This window comes from Amblyomma mixtum, chromosome 1 (assembly GCF_055824585.1).
Source record: "Amblyomma mixtum isolate Tamu chromosome 1, ASM5582458v1, whole genome shotgun sequence".
Taxonomy (NCBI): domain Eukaryota; kingdom Metazoa; phylum Arthropoda; class Arachnida; order Ixodida; family Ixodidae; genus Amblyomma; species Amblyomma mixtum.
The window spans coordinates 84,749,309-84,768,309 of record NC_143012.1 but is presented as its reverse complement, the minus strand read 5'-3'; the positions used below and the strand labels follow the sequence as shown (position 1 = coordinate 84,768,309).

Genomic DNA, 19,001 nt, shown 5'->3' with positions numbered 1-19,001 from the left:
TACCAGTGTTCGATCAGGAAGCCATGCCATGTAGTTTACGTTCCTGCCAATGGTGCCGAACTGTATACAAATAAAAGAGTACCCTCTAATACATGCGGCGCCACGGCGCGGTCTCTCCAGGCATTATACGAAGCTGCCCAATCCGTTTCAGCGAAGTTTATGGACCAGTATAAAATCCTAATAGCTGCCCTGCTATTTATTGAGAGTTACGTTAATAGCACTTTTAGTTTGCCGTATGTCGAGACTATACGCTTTCATTTATTTGACAGAACTGCAGTAGAATCGTTTGCATATACTAGAGTGCATTTTCTTTTCTGCTGTCATTTATTACTTATGTAATAATTTTTTACAGAGTTTATTCAAGTTGCTTGCACTTTATTGTTTCAGAGGAATGAAAGTGCAGAAAGAGAGATTAAAGCAGATCCTTCAAAGAGTCTTTGTGAACCTTCCGTTAGTGTTACTGAACCTATACACACGCTCCGCTAACTTCATGACGGGCGCAGGGGCCTTCAGGAAGTTCCTTCACGTGCGCGACACTGCGCCCGACGCGCGCCTCCTCCTCTCGGTAGACCTGGGGGCGATGCTGGGCACCGGCTGGGCGCCCAAGCGGCTCGCCTCCGACGCCCGCATCTGGCTCGACCGCAGCGGCGTCGACGGACTGCACGTGACGGGGCTCGACCTCCTGCCCAGGACCGTGCAGAACGTCAGCGACATCGTCACGGTTCGTACGGCAGTGGCATTTCGGGCTGAGAAGCGCAGAAGGAAAACCGATGCGAAAAGGACAATGTGACAGAATGGTGTGTGCGTGGGACATTTACGGCGAAAGCCTTTAATGGCTCATACTGCCGGTCGTCCATTAACAAAGAGTGTAACACGCGTTTAACTCGGGAACTAAAACAGATAGAGAAAAACCAGTGGTTGCTTCAGATAGAGGAGGAAAAAATGAACCTAGAAGCCAAGTTTGATGACTGTAGGTTAAGTAGTTAATTACAGGCAAAAATGTCGAAATTGCGTCGAAATAGCGTGGACGTGGATGTAGCCACGGGAACGGTGTGACGTCGCATCCACCGGAAGTCTTCACGGCATAGTGAAAATTGTCTGAGAATGGTCGGGAGAACGTCGAATTTGCGTTAAATTATATGAAGAAATGTGCATTTAAGCGTAATTAACACTTAACATAACCGAAAGATGTCTAATTTGGGTATAGGTATAACCACGGGAACGGTGTGACGTCACATGCACCGCAGATCGTCATGGCATAGTGTCCTGGGCTTTCGCCTCACAACACTTTAGTTGCCAAAGTGTCCTCGCAATTTTTTCGTGTCCGTTGTCTTTCTCCCCTTCCACTCTATTTCAGTGCCTACGGTGCAGATAGGCTCGCACCACTGTATCCCTCTTTCATTATTGATTTCATTTCTCCAGTTTTAATCCGACCTCCAAATCTGCTTTCTGTGGATTACGCAACTTTTTCCGAGTCCAAAGAGCGACGACACACGTCATGCTATAAACTCATGTGTGAGAGCAGACGACCCCATAACCTCACATATTGAAAGGGAGGCGACGAACAGACGGCGTTCAGTAGCGGCACCTGGCGGCGCGCTACAAACATTTAATCGATCGGCATTGCCAAGTGCGTGGAAGGGGGGGGGGGGTTACTCCAACGTGCAAATGAGTGATCCATTGGTGACACACGAGCGCCGCACGGATGAACTGGGTTTCCATTACTGCGAATTTTCGCTCCGCTATTGAAGACTGTCCAAATAGCGCACACAAGACTGAGCACAACTATGACTATAGTTTTAACTCCAGGTTTACTCACATAACGAGAGGGCTTATGTAATGCCTCCTTATGTAATGCCCGAAAAGGGCCTCTAAGGGTACAATAAATGAATGAGTGAATAGTAATAGAGAGTTATAATAGTATACTGGAGACTTATTAGCGCAGGCGCATACTAGGTGTACCTACGTCTGTTGCGCATGCACGGTTGTCCTAACCGGCCACGCGCTTGCTACTGTGCATGCGCCGTTCCCATACGTAAAACCGGTATACGTCTCCGGTATGCCTAATCTGTACGTATCTATCAACTTTGCGCTTTCATTGCCGCAGTGTTCTGTCTGCTCTATTGGCAGTGCGCAACCGCTCTTCTGCGGGGATATTATGGAAGGCCGTTGGGAAAGATTAGGGTCAGTGACAGCAGTGAAGAACGCCAGCGCTTGCAGCCGACCATAGGGCCGTCATCTTGTGCGCGCCTCATTCTGCCAGCCCCATGCGTCTGGAACTTAGTTGAGTTAGTCTGGCGTACACTCTTTCCTGTCCCTCTGGCATGCGTGTAGAGCAGCCAATAAACGCATTACTATAGACTTACAAAAGCACCACTCGTACTCGCCGCCTTCGTTGTTCACAGCACGGTCCTCTGGTAATGGCGGTAGATGCTAACATACTATGTGAGCTATCCTGGTCCGATTGATAATTCATTGTGGGGGTTACAGCGCGAACAAGACGAAGCAAGAAGACTACGTAGACGAGCTTAGTCTTCTTGCTTCACCCTTCGTCTTGTTCGCGCTGTACCCCCCCCCCCCCCCCACACTATGAATTATTACAAACTCGCCCAGCTATCTATCCTTATCCGATCGATAATCAACGAATCTGAATATCTGGCTGATCATCCACGACCGTGCCACCTGTTCTAATCACCCATGCCTGGGCAGCACCCTTTTCAGTTTCACTTTCGCTGCCGTTCCGTTCCACGCTCTAACCCCTCTACCGGTCCTTGCTCCTTTAACCTGGTCGAAGACAAGGCGTCTTGTCAAAACTTTGGCTAGCAGACTGAGACTCCCTCTTGGTCCCTGTTCCTTTTGTTTTGAGTCACCCAGTCAATTAACCGATCCATGCGTGCTTTCACTCTAGGGTTGTTTCTGAACTTTCAATGCTACTATCAGTGTTCGTGCATATGATGGAAGCGAATATGTCACTGAAACGAAGCTCACCATAGGAAGATGTTTGTGATTTTTAATTTGTAATATTTTTTAATTACCTATATGGCTCTTGTGCCAGCAAAAAAGTTGGGCTGAGGCTTAGCTAAAGTGTTAAGCCTGGATATCTCGAAGCGAAAAGCTCCGTGGCGATGTTCTTACTTCATAGCGTCGTCGTCGTCGTCTTCACTCTGTTTGTTGGTAACACTGGTAGCAGATGCGGCTAAGAGGCGCTTTTGAGCCTCTTGTCGTCGTCGTTTAGCGAGACGCTCACCTCGTTGCTCGGGTGTTTCAGGTGCTCGTTTAGCTCTGGCGTTTTCATTCTTCCTTCGAAACCGCTCGACGTCTCCCGAAGTACAGTCTTCGCTCACCTGGCCACTCTCAGTTGACGCAGCCAAACGCCGCAATTCAGCATCCTTTTGCCGCCGTTTAGCAAGGCGTACCTCTCGTGCTTCTGGCGTTTCAGCCGCTTGTCTAGCCTTGCACTTTTCATATGCTCGCTGCTTTTGAGCCAACTCCCTCGGTAACACTTCTGGGTCTTCTTTTCTTCCTTCCATGGCTAATGTCTGCGCCTCTTCTACGGCCGCCAGTCACGCGTTCTCGCAACGCCTTGGAAAGAACCTTCTCCTCTTGGGACGGCGACCGCGCGGCAGTGGCGAAGGGTAAAACGGTGGCGAGGAAGAGAAGTGGCGACGTAGCGCGCGGCCTCTTTTATGGTCGCCTCCGCCGCTCACACGTTCTCGCAACGCCTTGCGAAAGAACCTTCTCCTCTTGGGACGGCGACCGCGCGGCAGTGGCGAAGTGTAAAACGGTGGCGAGGAGGAGAAGTGGCGACGTAGCGCGCGGCCTCTTTTATGGTCGCCTCCAGCGCTCACGCGTTCTCGCAACGCCTTGCGAAAGAACATTGTCCTCTTGGGACGGCGGCGGGGACCGCGTGGCAGCGGCGAGGGGTAAACCTGTGGCGAGGAGGAGAGGTGGCGACGTAGCGCGCATATAGTACATGGACGTCAGAACACCCACAGACGTCGATATAGTATGTGGACGTTTTGCTTCCGCATTGCTCCAATGCGGGTCGCCGCAGGTATCTCAATGTTTTTTTTAGTTTATGGTGTTAATGGGAAATTATATAGCTTAATCATTTTATGGCTCAAAGGTGCTTGGCTAGAATGTGGAAAACAACCACAATCCGCAGCTGGGATCCGACCTCACGACCTTTGAATCCCGTCTGGTTTGCTAGAGCGGCAACCTGACACTTGTGAGTTGTGCTCTCATGCACTATCGATCCAACGTATCGCATTTGATTCAAAGCTCGATTGGACGAGACATAGGGGAACCCACTAACTCTAGCACTACTGCCAGGTGTGTGTTTGCTCACTTTTTCTCCCTATCTCATCACGTCTCCACTTTTTATTTTGCCCAGGCTCTGCGCAGTTCGTTCAGGCGGCAGTACCTGCTCACCATCGGCATCGACCGCACACAGAAGATTGTCGAGAAAGAGCTCCTCAAGATCCTTAAGTATGCTTCCTCTTCATCCCCGAGTTGACACTGTCGTTACCACAAACTGATTCGCGGCCCGACTTAGTGCTGCGGTTTTTTTTCTAAGGGGAGAGCCGTTAGTGGGAGCCTCCCTGAAATGTTGGTGAAGCCAAATCCGTAACATTGCACGGCGCTTTTACTATTATCTCTGTGAGCCGCCGGGGTGGCTCAGTGGTTATGGTGCTCGGCTGCTGACCCGAAAGACGCGGGTTCGATCCCGGCCGCGGCGTTCGGATTTCTATGGAATCGAAATCCTAGAGGCCCGTGTACTGTGCGATGTCAGTGCACGTTAAAGAACCCCAGGTGGTCGAAATTTCCGGAGACCTTCACTGCGGCGTCCCTCACAGCCTCAGTCACTTTCGGATGTTAAACCCCCATTAACCAAACCAGCCAAAAATGCGACACGTACCATGAACATGCTTCCACGCAAAAGACCTTTGAGGAATGCTACTAGAGCGAGGCCGGCCCTATTAGTGGTTTAAGCGCACTTTCGTTTCTCAGAAGAAACACGTCGCTTTGCGAGATGCCATGGTCCCTTCGCTGTGCATGCACGCGTCCAGGTTGGTTGACTTCGCGAGCTTCAGGACGAGCCCCGTGCGCCACTCGGACGAACGCACCACGCTGACCAACCCATACGACAAGTACGACAACAGCACCTCCGCGCGGTTCCTGGTGAGTGCCGCTTCAGCGGGTCATCGTGTGGGGCCGCCCTTACAAAAAAAGTTTTAGGCAGTCTATAGAGTGTCTATAGACTTGTTTTTATAAGTCTATGTACTGTCCGCAGACAAATCCTAGAGGACAGTCTATAGGCAATACAAATGCCTTAGACAGTCTATAGACAATCTATAGATTTATGGCCATACACTTTTAGTAGACTTGTGACTGTAGACAGTCTATAGACAGCAATATCTATATATAGAAAAGCAATATCTATAGGAAGTCAGTAGAGTTAATAAGAAGTCTATAGACTGTCTATAGACCATTTTTATCAGGGCGGCTGAGTGCCGCGGCTGTTCCAGCGCGCTTCATCCATTTCTGCCGTTACGTCGTGCTCGGTTACTTGAAGTAATTTGCCAGATGGAAGCCCCGATGCTGTCACTGTTTGGCTGCATATAGAATGCAACTAGGGGGGGGGGGGGGAGGGGGGTGGCAAGGCAACGATGACGTGAAATATCCCCTTAAGGGATCTTTCGCTTGAGGGATCTCCACATTAATATTGATTAATGTATAGAAATGCAAAATGGCGCGCCTTTATCAGTATAAGCTAGCTCAAGCGATAGGGACTGACAATCTTTTCTAGGTTGTCGTCGGCGCAAGCGCACAAAAAATCTCTGATAATCGCCGGGCCGTGATTATCTGTGGTGCTAAATGCAGAAAATTGCAGTTTTGCCATTCACCCGTTCGTCGTACAAGAGTCTTTATCGTCCATGTCATCGGTATTAAATTCTCCCCAAAAGGTGGTTTGCTGTCAAGTGCCGTCGGGCTGACTGCCATGGAAATGGGCCGTGTAATAAAGCCTGATCATCATTCAGTTCGATCCTAGTAGACTTCGTCAGGACGGATGGTCGCTTTGTGGTAGTGGTACATTGTTACTTCTACTTACCATCGCGACTTCTTGAGGCAATGGTACAGGAGTGGTAGGAACATTGCCAAAAACACTGGGCCTACTGGTAAAAACAGAAGTGATAAAATTTACGTTTCGTGTGCAAATCACGCAATTCAGTGATGTCTAAGCGTAAGCGCGGTAGTGCTTTTAACTATGGAATAATTTAGCTTTAAACCTCGCCAGATTCAGACGAATCGTTCTTGAACAGCGATGAACCTGAGGCCGAACATAGAATTGAACTGTTGGCTAAACGATCTGAAACTTTATCCAAATTATATTCGGCTGGGCGCACACTAAAGGAACCGGCGCGCCTCAAATAGAATTGCTCCATGCGGGCCTTCGGTGGCTGTCGTATGATGTCGAAGATTGGTTTGCTGGTATAGCAGCACGTAGCGTTTTTTGTTTTACGCTTATTCCCTCTCCACATTGCCCAGGAGTCGCTGTGCTAAGCGACGAGGAGGTGATTCAGATGTCAAAGTTGTGTTTGTGTGCCCCAGCTTGGGGATAAGCAACAAACAGACGCGGCATGCCTGCAAAACAAGGTTTCTTACTGCGGCTAAAGAGTCCATACCGTAGACCCATTTCCGTGTGTGTTCGAACAAATGATACCGAACGATTCCTGGGTCAAGATCACCGCCGCTCAACGCGTCTAGACAGCGGAGGGACTCGTGTCATTCTGGATGCCAACGCCTCCGTTTGGGAGCCGTCCTACACTCTGAGCATTAGTACACCTATATGGGAGTAAAATGGAGTCCTCTATCGCGCTTCCTTTTGTAAAAAAGGCAAGACCTACTGAACTGCAGGCCTGCACAAATGACCCTGATCCAGCGCGCATGTTCTAGTTCAGGCCTTTTGCCGCCAGTATAGAAACATTACGGGCGGCTTGGCGCTAATATATACCTGTTGAGAAAATGGCCTCCTGCATCATTTCATTTCAAACAGGGCAGTTTTGTCGTTTATCCACATAATCATTATCATCCATTTATCTATGCTAGGCACGGTGGTGCCGACGAAAAGAAAGCGGACAAAAAGGAAGACGTTTTTTATACTCTTCCAGAGCGAAAAAGTTGTTATTATGGCTGTTTTCATTGCTGACGTTAAGACAGCAGAGAAAGACAAAACATATGTATTAAATCATCATCATCATCAGCCTGACTACACCCACTGCAGGGCAAAGGCCTCTCCCATGTCTCTCCAATTAACCCTGTCCTTTGTCAGTTGCCGCCACTGTATCCCCTCAAACTTCTTAATCTCATCCACCCACCTAACTTTCTGCCGCCCACTGCTACGTTTGCTTTCTCTTGGAATCCACGCAGTTACCCTTAAAGACCAGCGGTTATCTTGCCTTCGCATTACATGCCCTGCCCAAGCCCATTTCTTCCTCTTGATTTCAACTACGATATCATTAACCTGCGTTTGTTCCCTAACCCACTCCGCCCTCTTCCGATCTCTTAACGTTACACCTATCATTTTCCTTTCCATAGCTCGCTGCGTTGTTCTTAACTTAAGCTGAACCCTCTTTGTTAGCCTCCACGTTTCTGCCCCATAGGTGAGTACCGGTAGGATACAGCTGTTGTATACTTTTCTCTGGAGGGACATTCGTAAGCTGCCATTCATGATCTGAGAGAACCTGCCATATGCGCTCCACCTCATTCTTATTCTTCTAGTTATTTCCCTCTCATGATCCGGATCTGCGGTCACTATCTGCCCTAAGTAGACATATTCTCTTACTACTTCCAGTACCTCGCTACCAATTGCGAACTGCTGTTCCCTTGCTAGGCTGTTGAACATTACTTTGGTTTTCTGCATGTTAATTCTTAGCCCCAGCGTTCTGCTTTGCCTGTCTAACTGATTGCCAGGTCTGTACTTCAGTTCAAGTAGGTCTTGGTAAAACGATGCGGGCTAGAGGACAGTTACTCCCTTTTTACTGATTTCTGTTTAGAGCGTAGGATACACTACGGCTGTCCCGACCTGTTCATTCTTGCACGTATTCGCGACGACGGACGAGGCTGCAGTGACTTTTAAATCCGCGGCAATTTCACCGCTTCCTTAAAGGGAAATCGCAGAAGGTTTAGAAATTGACGAGATTTACGGGGTCGAATGTGCGAAACTTGCAGGTCAAGCATGCGAAGTCTTTTTGGGCTGTTATTTGAAATAGTGACGTAATCGCCGATTAAAACAGCGACGGCCTTCAAGCTTCTCCGCAGCACACAAGTGGGGTGGGGGGCGCATGATGACGTCATCGAAGGTATCGGTACACTTCCAACGCATAAACGCCTGTTTTGAAGGGGAAAGAAAACAACGCCGCCGAAGGTAAAGTCCGCTGAGCGTTGTTTGGCATCTTCCAACAAGGCACGTCAGGGTGTGGCTGACGGCAGCGGTAGTTTAAAATCATACCTTCAGCGACGTCACGCTGAACTTCCCTGCGCGCCTCCGGTGCTTTGAGGAGAAGCCTAACATTTAATCGTCGGTTACGTCACTATTTTAAATGCTAGGGAAGAAACGCTCGGCATGCTTTACCTGCGAGCTATATAGATTCGAATCCTTTATTATAGCGAAATTCTCAAAAAGTGGTGTAGTTGCCCTTCAACTCCTTACCTTCACAACACGGTGTATGCGTCAGCCGACTGTGACAATGCTACCGTGTCTGTTCTGTCCTTGTAATTGCAATAAGTTCAGCGCAGACGCCCACTCTCTATACCCTTGGTAGAGCGAGGACTATCTGCCTCGAGCTAAGGTACATATCCTGTGACGCCGTGCCACGGCAATGTTTCGAGGGTAGTAGTTTATACCGGCTTTCGCTGTCATATTGCCTCTATGCCAGAGCCGCGAGGTGAAGAAGCTGGTGATGCTTGCCGCCCGGTCCCGCAAGTCCAACCTGTGCTTCACGCTCACGCTGGGCGGGAACCAGTTCGTGCTCACCGAAGCTGCGCATCACGGGATCGGGGCGCCTGGAACACGCATCAAGGACGCCTCCTACGCCGAGGCAAGTGCGCCGATTGCCGCTAAGCACATCTCCACATCTGAGGCAGCTGAATGTGCAAAGCCCCAGTCCACTTGTGTAAACACTATGCACGGTAGTGGGCCTCCGACATTTCTTTCTAGCAGTGTGTTCAAAGTGGCTTCAGGCCGACCTTGCGCTGCATCACGAGTGTTGTTATCCACCGTAATCACCGTCATAACCATGTGCGACCCGTTTAGGCCACTGCATCGCAACGTTCTTTATTAAGTGATTTGAGTTACCGTTATGAAGTGTTTGTAAACACATTTGTGTATGGTTTTCTGAAGGTAGCATGAACACTCAGTTTACAAACACTCAGTGCTCAATTCACGTGAGTTAGCGATTGCATTCCCTGCACGTCGATGTGCCTTAATGGTTCTTGAATGCAGTGGCTGACACTTCAATTTAACGTCAGGGACGCTGGCGTTTAGTAGCGTGTGACGTACTCGGACCAATTAGACAATGGCTATTTTGCTATTTTGGTATCTCGCTTGCTAGCTCCTCCTAGTGTTTCGTAGTATTACCAGTGTTGGCGGACACCGGAAAGCCGGTGAATTGTCTTAAGTAGTAAGCTTATTAACTAATTTCTGGTAATTAACTTTTTAACAACAGTTACCGGTTGCAATTAGAGATTAGTAGCCAGTTGATAGCAACAGCCATAACAGTTTTTAGAATTACGAGAACGCGATTATCTTCGGCGTAGTGAGTCGACAAAATTTTTCTACGTCGTGCCAAAATACATGCGCTTTCGAAAAACATGCAGGCAAAGCAACCTTTCCAGTGCACTTAACTAGTCAAGAGAGCCAAATTTTAACGAGCCACAGTGCCAAGGGTAATCGCGTTTTTGAAATTCTAAAAGCTAATGTAGCTGTTGCTAACCACTGGCTACAAATCTCTAATTCCAACTAGGCGCCTAACTCTAATAGCTAGAAAGTTAATTTTTAAAAATTATTTAACCAGCCCACTACTTAAGGCGATTCAGTGGTTTTGTGGTGCCCGCCAACACAGGTAATACAATGCTGAAGTGCTACCTGAAAAACCTATTTTTGAGAATTACCTCGTCTTCCCTGAAACACCTAGTAGAGTGCAGCGAGAACATTAGAGAACCACATTGTTGCTACTTTGGTTCTTCCGCCATTTTGTCTTGCTCCTCTTTCTTTTTCCTGCCGTGGGCAGGGTGTGATGACGTCATCAGGTTACGCGAACACTCTCGATCAATGCGCGGATTTCGTGACACGCTCCGCGATGTGCCCCATTTTTGCGGGATGTGGGCTCTAATGCTGGCACATTGAAATTACCACACATGTTCCTAATCGTAACCCTCCCCTCCCCCCTTCTCGCTCCCCTCTCCACCTCAGATATGCCGGAGGCGTTGGAGCGAGGTGAAGTACATCGAATCCGCCATGGGCTACTACGCGCGCAGCGGCAGGACGTGGATCAGCTACGACACCGAGAAGACCCTCGCGGCCAAAGTAAGCGGGCCTTGTTTGTGTTCCTCTTGTGCCAGATGCCACAGCCATGAGGCAGACAGACAGACAGATAGACAGACAGGCAAGCGTTCTAAATGCACTCAATACGGCAGCCCTGGCTTCCTCGGAGTCGTCGTGGCTTGGAAAGAGGTCGTCTTCATGGAGGACCGATTCTTCGGTATCATCTGGTCGTCGAGACCCACGGAGCCAACACATAACAGTGTGGATAGTTCTGCAGAGTGGTGTTGGTCTCAAGCACTTCAGGTGTCACTAAGCTTGTCGCATGTGGCTGCGTACGATGGCCGATAAGGTTTGGTTTGGTTTGGTTTATGGGGTTTAACGTCCCAAAGCGACTCATGCTATGAGAGACGCCGTAGTGGAGGGCTCCGGAAATTTCGACCACCTGGGGTTCTTTAGCGTGCACTGACATCGCGCAGCACACGGGCCTCTAGAATTTCGCCTCCAAAGAAATTCATCCGCCGCAGCCGGGATCGAACCCGCGTCTTTCGGGTCAGCAACCGAGCACCATAACCACCGAGCACCATAACCACTGAGCCACCGCAGCGGGGATGGCCGATAAGGCAACCGCCACGACGCTCTTCACAAAGATGTTTGCTAGAAACGCGTGCTGCATGCCATTAGGTGTCGTCTGTGCGTAAAACAATGTCAGCGCATCAACACAAATTGCAATGTCAAGCAGTAGTTCGAGCCTGCGATTATCTCTGCCGAATCGCATCACACTGTTTTTATTTTATTCAGACAAGAAAATAGTGGGTAGTGACGTTATTAGTCGCTTGTTGAGCATCGAATGATGGGAGTTAAGGTCGCCTGCTTAATTCGTTCTGCAGGGAGGCGAGCCTGTTCGAACGATTCAGTGAAGCTCCCTTCGCCCTCGCTACCGTTTCCTGCGTTCACCCTCCTCCCCTTGTTCTCGCAGGTGCGGCTGGCGATGCGCAACCACCCGGAGCTGTGCGTGATGCTGGTGCAGGTGGACAAGGACGACATCCACGGCATCTGCTCCGAGAAGCACTTCCCGCTCGCGCAGAGCGTCAGGCACGCCATGCGCCTCTTCCACCGCAGACCACCCACGCAGGACACCTGAGGGAACGGGGGGCGCGCTTCCGGGCCGGAAATAAACTATCATACCCAACAATTCCGGAAGAAAGCACTTTAAGGCGAAAGTCTTTAATGGCTCATTCTCCCGTCCGTCTGTGCGGCGTTACATCCAGCGCCTGGGGCGACTCATCGACGAGCGCATCTGCCAAATGGTGACGTCATCTTCGTCGACAGATGGAGCTGTCGGCGCGGCGGCGTGGAGGAGGATGGAGCTAGTGGAGGAGGATGGCTCCCAAGCGGTGCAGCCGTGACAAACATTGGCAATCATCGGCAGTCGAAGTAGTGCGTCAAAGGCTTTCGCCGAGCGCACTTTAGGCTGCCAAAGTGCCCCCATAGGTTTTTTTGAACGGGGGACGCAATTTTTTTGCCTCGTTGTGTGTGCCTCGTCTCTCCTTTGTCCCCGTCTTTTTGGCTGGTTTTTCTTAAGTATAATGTACCAACTAACCCAGATTTCAACTCTTCTGCAATTTTTTTTCATACATTGTAAAATTTCACTACAACAGTCAACATATCCGAAGATCTACGGTAGGCAGGCTTGCGTTTTTGTTTTGTTTTTTTTTTTTTTGCTGCTAACGTTTTTGCTTTCGTCAACAGTGTTCCCCATTAGTTTTCTGTGGCCGTTTTAAGTGATCGATGCAAGTGATGGAAACACTCTAAAAGAGAGATTTTGCTAACATTCGGAGAATTTATAATTACCTTTAATATTTTCATAACAATACCTTACTATATTCTCATATTCAAAACATTTTGTCCAAGAAAGTTGTACATGACCGTGTTGACGGAATGCCAGAGTACATTTCCGCTTCATCGATATGTGATGTCCGAGTTCAATTTTTTATTTATTTATTTATTTATTTATTACAATACCTTCAGGGCCCCAGTGGGGCGTTACAGAAGGGAGTGGTTAAAAAAAAGTATAGACAATGCAGCAAAATGAAAACAAAAAGTAAATGCAAAATGTAATGTAATACAGCAAAGAAAGAAAAAAACGTAAGCTTGAACAAAATACATATCAGATTAGGTAACAAAACAGCCTAGTCAAACACATAGTTTTCCGCGGCATTTTTAAATAAACAGGTGTCAGAAATATCGGCAACCAAGGTGGGCAGGTGGTTCCAATCGCTCGCCGTCTTGGGTATAAATGAGTTGAAGTATGGATTGCTTCGGCAGTATGGAATGCGTACCTTGTGGCGATGATCCGTGCGAGGTGATATGAATGATGGTTCAGATAAAAGATCCCGTTTTAGCTGATGATTGCGGATAACTGTTGCGTTGTACTTGTGCGTGTGGCATCTTACTCCTGAGCTCGAAGTCGTGGGTTCGATCCTGCCACTTCGCCGGCCGGGATTTTAGGTGGGGACAAAAACGAAGTTCTGCATACACTGAGATTTCGATGCAGCGTAAAGAAGACCAGTGAAGGAAAATCAATAAAATATAAAGCTTAATAAAAATAAACTTAATAAAAATGGCACGCCTCACACTTCGAGTGCACTTTGACAACCTAAAAACGCGTTTCGATCTAAAGTAAAAGCCCTACTTTAATTACCTATTCTTAGAGGTATACTTATGGTAATTACAGTGCAGAAATACCGCTTTCTCTGGGGAAGAGAAACGAACCAGCGTAAGAAATCGCAGTACCATGGATGCTTGAGGTGAGAACGTCTATAGCACAATAAATTGGCAGTGCCTTAGCTCGGCTATGCCAGGATATACGTAGCGAAGGCGCGCGCTGTGACGTCATGCAAGATGGCGCGGCGAACGTGCGGCGTCCGCCAGCTGCGGCGGTTGCTAGGCAACGGCTCAAGGTCGGTCTCTGTGCCTCCGGAGCACCGCCATGGCGAAATCGCAAGTCCGTGGCCAATGTAGCTTTCGCTACAAAAACATCGAGCAATAGACCGATTTCACCAGCAGTTGCGCTATGCCTCCGCCACTGCGATGCACTCTGGGAGTTTGGGTACTCCGGCCGGCGGCCGCGTCGGCACGGTGCGTGGCGAACGTGCGAAAAGCAGTCGAGTTTGCGCCGCCACACGATGTTTATCTGCACGATTGACTGCTGGTTTTGGAGAGGCATCTGTGCTCCGAAAGCTATGCGAAGCAGTGGACTCAAGGTTTTTCGTTTTCTCGAAAAGAATAAAAGCTCTCCAAATAGAGCGCGGAAGCTGGTCATGATGGGCAGCTGAAGCAGTCCTGTTCATCATATTTAGCCGCCCTGTCCCTGTACATCAGTATACATTTGCAAACGGGGCATTTTTAAGGTCCGAAGCTCTGAAAATATTTTCATGCGCCATTCAGCTCTGGCGGATACCACTGAACTGCCAACAAGGACGGGGTCGGATTTACCTTCGTGCTACTTACCATCTGTAAAGCGATTTCTGCCTGATGTAAGGTTGCAGGTGAATAATCATGCGAAGCTTTATTGTCATATGTAGGAGTACGTAATGTGTGCGTTTGATGCGCGTGTTCACACCCAAGCTGCCTTGGTATGCTTTCTCGATTTCATGGAATGAGAAACCGTGGCTATAAAGCTGCGTAAATTTGAATGACACTCGGATAATTTGTTGTACATCAGGTTAGTCTGGCTCCACACCCAGACTTGTTCGCCAGGCTAGTAACGCACATCTTTGTGGCGGAGACTTCAGCGGCGAGTGTCGTTGGCTTGCTGGTCCCGGGTGCGCTGTCGATCGAGTTGGCGGGCGACCTCGGTGTGACTAACGAATTGGACAGCGCCCACAACAGAGGAGTTATTACTACCTGGAAGCGCCATTGCGTCCAGCATGGTTGTGGCTTCGCGACCTTGACTAAACGAAATGGAATAAAGCGCGTCGTTTATTAGATCGCAGTATTATACGCAGATGTGACGTAAGAGACTATGGCGTCCCACTTCTGGTGGTCCACATCGACATACATGGAAATCAAGGTTCACAACCAACATTGGTCACCAAAATTTCGGTTCGCCCATTGTTCAGTTCGATTATTCCGCGGGCTAAACAAGCTTGCTGACCCAGGAGCAGTGACATGTTGTTTTCAGCGATGCCCCGAGTGCCAGGGCAGTTATCGCACTGTAGGGTAAAAACATGCTGGCTCTTGACGGGATGTATACGTGGTCGTCACAGACGCGTAGCTTAGTCCTGGGTGGCTCGATATCGACGTTGACTGGGCGTTGGGACTGGGCATCCCCGCGATAGTTCGCAGAGGTCCCTCTATTCTGTAGGTTCTCTTCATCTACATTATTCCATGCAGGCTCGCGCATAAACCTTAGAAAACATCGGTGGTCTTTATTCTCACGAGGCAGGGCTTGGGCACGAATTGTTATTAAGGTGAGCTCTGCCGTGCGGACGCAGCAGTAAGGTGAAATCTGGCGTGCATCCCCACAGCGAATTGTCACTTCTGAGCAGCGCCAAACTTGGCGATTGAGAGTTGGGCATACACTCAAGAGATGGCAGCAATATGCCTCCCAGAGATGACTGAACACAAAGCGTGGTAACCTGAGTGCCGATCACTATTTCTCTCGTAACATTTATTAGTATGAGTGAACAGTTCTAAAGAGAGAGCTTCCGTCGTAGCTCAGAGGTTTCGGTGCTCGCCATTTGACCCGAAAGACGCGTGGTCGATCCCGGCCGCGGCGGTCGCATTTCGAAGGAGGCGAAAAGCTAGAGACCCGTGTAGTGTGGGAAGTCAATGCACGTAAAAGGGCCCCACGTGATCGAAATTATTCCTAGCTCTCGCTCTCTACAACGGCGTACTTCATAGCCTAGCTGAGTCGCTTTGAGACGATAAACCCCACAGAATTATAAAAAAAGGTGGAGTAACTTGATTTAAAGCTTACTGGGCGCCTGCCCTGTCGCTTGATGCAAGACAGGGCGTTACCAACCAGAGGGAGTACCGTGTGCCAGAACGGCGGCTGCAGCTTAAATCTGGAAGCATTCTTTCGGGCCGGCTGTAATATTAGGAGGTGTGAGACAAGAATCCACTCCTATGTTGAAGATACCGTGATACAGCGAAATCAGCCCCCGCCGGTGTCCGATGTAAGCATGGCCGTATAATACTCTCGAAGAGAATTCAAAAGGTGGTTGCATCAACCAGACACAAAGAGCCGGCATATAGGAATAACCTGAGGGTATTCAGAGGTGGCACCAAGAGTACATCACACTCTGTCGAAGGACAACCCGCTCTTCTCAGACAAGTCGGTCAAGGTTTGTAAGGTTTATATCTTTCCCAGATTCCGCATCATGGCGATTCCCTCGCACTTCTTGGTTTCCGGGTCGCACTCGAAGCCCGACATGCAGCCCAGCGAGCAGTCGTCGCCCAGACCTGCGCAAACCGCGTTTTGTCGTCACTTTACTGCACTGTAAGGGTAAAATACTTGACCACTTAGGGCACGCTTAGATGGCATACGCATTATAGAGTTCCTTGCTTACAGATGCGCGAGTATTACTAATTACAAATAGTGCTTCTATTTTTCTGGCCTTCTAATGACCTTGGCATCAGCTTTTAGCTTTCAAAGCACGGTCTCTGAAAGACTGCGTATGAGCTCTGATGGGTAGCCAGCGCAGTTTAGTCACTGGACGTGCGTATTCATGTAGTTCTCCATGGTGTCCTCAGAAATAACGGTTCGTGCCGCGTTATCCAGGCAGCACGAACTGAAAGCTGTAGACACACCATGCAGCAGGCAGTAGACCAGAAAAAAACGAAGCAGACTTTAGAAACTTCTATCCTGCTCTCCATGGTGCACAGAGAAGAAGGTTAATTTCCCGCCATCCCTGAGCTCACATTGTGCGCACGTGAGTCCCCCTCGCCCCCGGAACCCCCCCCCCCCCCCTCCATTGGGGCAGGGTGGGAGTCACGTGTGGCGAAAACTTTCCCGGCAACTGTAGCAGTGGATCAGGCGAAAGTTCAGAACCTCCGCCCCATCTAGTCACCCTAGAAGGGGCCGAGTCAATCCCGGAACGTCGGGCTTTTCTTCATGAGACCTCCGGTCGAAGTTTTGCATTTTTTTTCGTTTTACGTCTCATCTCGAGCGGAGAGATTTATGTCAAAATGTTCACGTTTCATATTTTAGTTCGCGTCGCTTTATCAAGGCTCCAGAAACCAAAGCTTCCCGCAAATCACGTGGTAGGCCATTAGGCCTGACAGTGAGAAGCAGCCTTTGGAATTAATCGCATAGCACCAGAAACTCTCTAAACCTAGGCATGGCAGCAAAACGGTACTGCTTTAGAGTATTTCCCGTTCTCTGTAAACTCTCCGAGGTCTGTTCTGTCCTCGCAGTTAAATCACATAAACAGCCATGGCCTGAAAAAAAAATGTTTATTTTACTCGATCGCACTACTTGTCTTGTCTACGAGACAGGATCGTCATGTGCGAACTCGAGAAACTGGCATGACCCAGCAGAACACCGCCTTTGCTTTCGGAAGAACCCTAACAGCCGCTTTGCTGGCCACTTTCAGGCATAGGGGTTTAAAGATGTGAATATATGTTTGTGCAAGTTGGTAATTCATCGTTACACTGAAATCATAGCTGAGAAACACGGTGATTATGGGGACCCTAGGTTTTACGGAACAGAGATTGAGACTTGTACACACCAAAAAAATAACAAGAGATCACTGAGGCGTTGGAAGGTCAAAATGCAGATGCTGCCAACACGTTGGACGCAATACGAGAACGCGGCGAAGTGGCCAGCGCATGCTGTTTCGCAGACTCACGGAAACGAAAAAGACCAAGTAATGCTTCAAAAAGGAGCAGTTCGGAAGCTATACGGGTTTAATCACGTCTTAGATATGCGAGCTTTACGGTTGCTCAGGTGGTGGCGGGGCTTTACTTGTACAATAAATGTTCGGTAGTATGCCGAGATTACCGGCCCTCTCAAGCGATTGTCTAATTGTAAAGCTATATACTTCATGCCGTAACCTGTTTATTTATTTTTATTTATTTATGAATACTGCGATCTTGTGCACAACATCATAGCAGGTGGGAAACAGTGTGTTAAGATACAAAAATACAGACACATAAAAACAAAACAGAATTGCACATAGAAAATCAGCAAGAAAATACCGTGGCAAGGTCATCAACAGCAATCTTTTCAAGTGCTCTTCAAACAAATGCAATGATGTCTGCCTGACATCATCATCTGTGAGGTTATTTCAATCAGTGATGATCCTTGGAAAAAAAGAATATTTAAAACAATTCACTCGCGAATTTAATGGCGTTATGGAAGGAGAATGGCAATTTCTAGTTTGGTACCCCGAGGAATAAGAAGTAAGGATATTAGAGGTGTCAACTTTTAAATGAATATTAATTAATTGAATGAAAAACTTTAAGTGACATATGCAATTTCTGCTAGGCATAGAGGGTAAGTCGCTTTTTTTTTAAGGAGATCACTGACTGATGCTCGCCCGTAAGTGTTATACGAGGTCTGTTAGAAAAGTATCCGACTTTATTTTTTTTGCGAACACCTGATGGATGTGAAACAAGTGCGCTTACAGCAGCCGACCTTGAACCCTCGTGCGCATGCACGAATTTTTTCCCGCCTGCCGATAGCGTCAGTCGCTGGGAAGCAGCGTTTGAGTGAGGCAGTGCGCAGTGCTCTCGTCGGTTTTTTGTTGCAAGGAAAATGGCGGAGCGAGAGGAGCAGCGCTACTACCTCAAATTTTGCCAGAAACTTGGCGATAGCCAAGTGGAAACCATTCGAAATGTTCAGACGGCTTTCGGTGATGATGCTATGAGCAGCACACAGATTAAGCAGTGGTGCAACTGGTTTAAAGACAGCCGCACATCCGTGGAGAGAGAGCCACGCTCCGGTCGGCCATCAACATGCCGAAATGACCAGGTCATTGCCGAAGTGAACGCTGTGGGGATGCGGGACTGCTGTGTGACTATCCTAGAAATTGCGGGAGAGGTGTACATCAGCAATTTTTCTGCACATTCCATTATCACCGAAGATTTGGCCATGGAGAGAAATGCGGCGAAATTCGTGCCGAAGCTGCTGACGGTGGAGAAAAAGCAGCTTCGTGTTGAAGTCTCACAGGAGATGCTGGATTCCACAAACAGTTACCCTGACTTCACCGACACCGTAATCACTAGGGTCGAGTCTTGGGTGTACGGGTACGACCCGGAAACCAAATCCCAGTCGTCACAGAGGACGCATTCCACGTCACCAAGACCAAAGAAGGCCCGCCAAGTGCGCAGCAATGTCAAAGTGATACTGACTGCTTTTTTGACTCCCTCTGTGTGGCACACCACGAGTACGCACCCCACAGGGTCAAAGAATGACTAAATAGTACTACAGGGATGTCCTCCATCGCCT

The 19,001-nt window shown here is 48.7% G+C and overlaps 2 protein-coding genes across 3 annotated transcripts in view; one reads left to right on the top strand and one right to left on the bottom strand.

Annotated features, from left to right (window-relative positions):
* The window catches only part of LOC149367059 (putative chitinase 2), a 29,176-nt gene extending 17,472 nt beyond the window's left edge, over positions 1-11,704 (top strand). For both annotated transcript variants that reach the window (XM_089566422.1, XM_089566413.1), the window contains exons 2-7: positions 504-721; positions 4,394-4,488; positions 5,070-5,181; positions 8,940-9,101; positions 10,475-10,588; positions 11,523-11,704. In XM_089566422.1, the coding sequence (XP_089422548.1) occupies positions 581-721; positions 4,394-4,488; positions 5,070-5,181; positions 8,940-9,101; positions 10,475-10,588; positions 11,523-11,687 (789 nt within the window). In that variant the 5' untranslated portion in view covers positions 504-580 and the 3' untranslated portion in view covers positions 11,688-11,704. The remainder of the gene's footprint in view (positions 1-503; positions 722-4,393; positions 4,489-5,069; positions 5,182-8,939; positions 9,102-10,474; positions 10,589-11,522) is intronic.
* A 4,192-nt stretch (positions 11,705-15,896) lies between these two features.
* LOC149367058 (uncharacterized) overlaps positions 15,897-19,001 on the bottom strand; it is a 5,740-nt gene continuing 2,635 nt past the window's right edge. Inside the window, exon 4 of the mRNA XM_089572622.1 lies at positions 15,897-16,012. Coding sequence (XP_089428748.1) covers positions 15,906-16,012 — 107 coding nt within the window. The 3' untranslated portion in view covers positions 15,897-15,905. The remainder of the gene's footprint in view (positions 16,013-19,001) is intronic.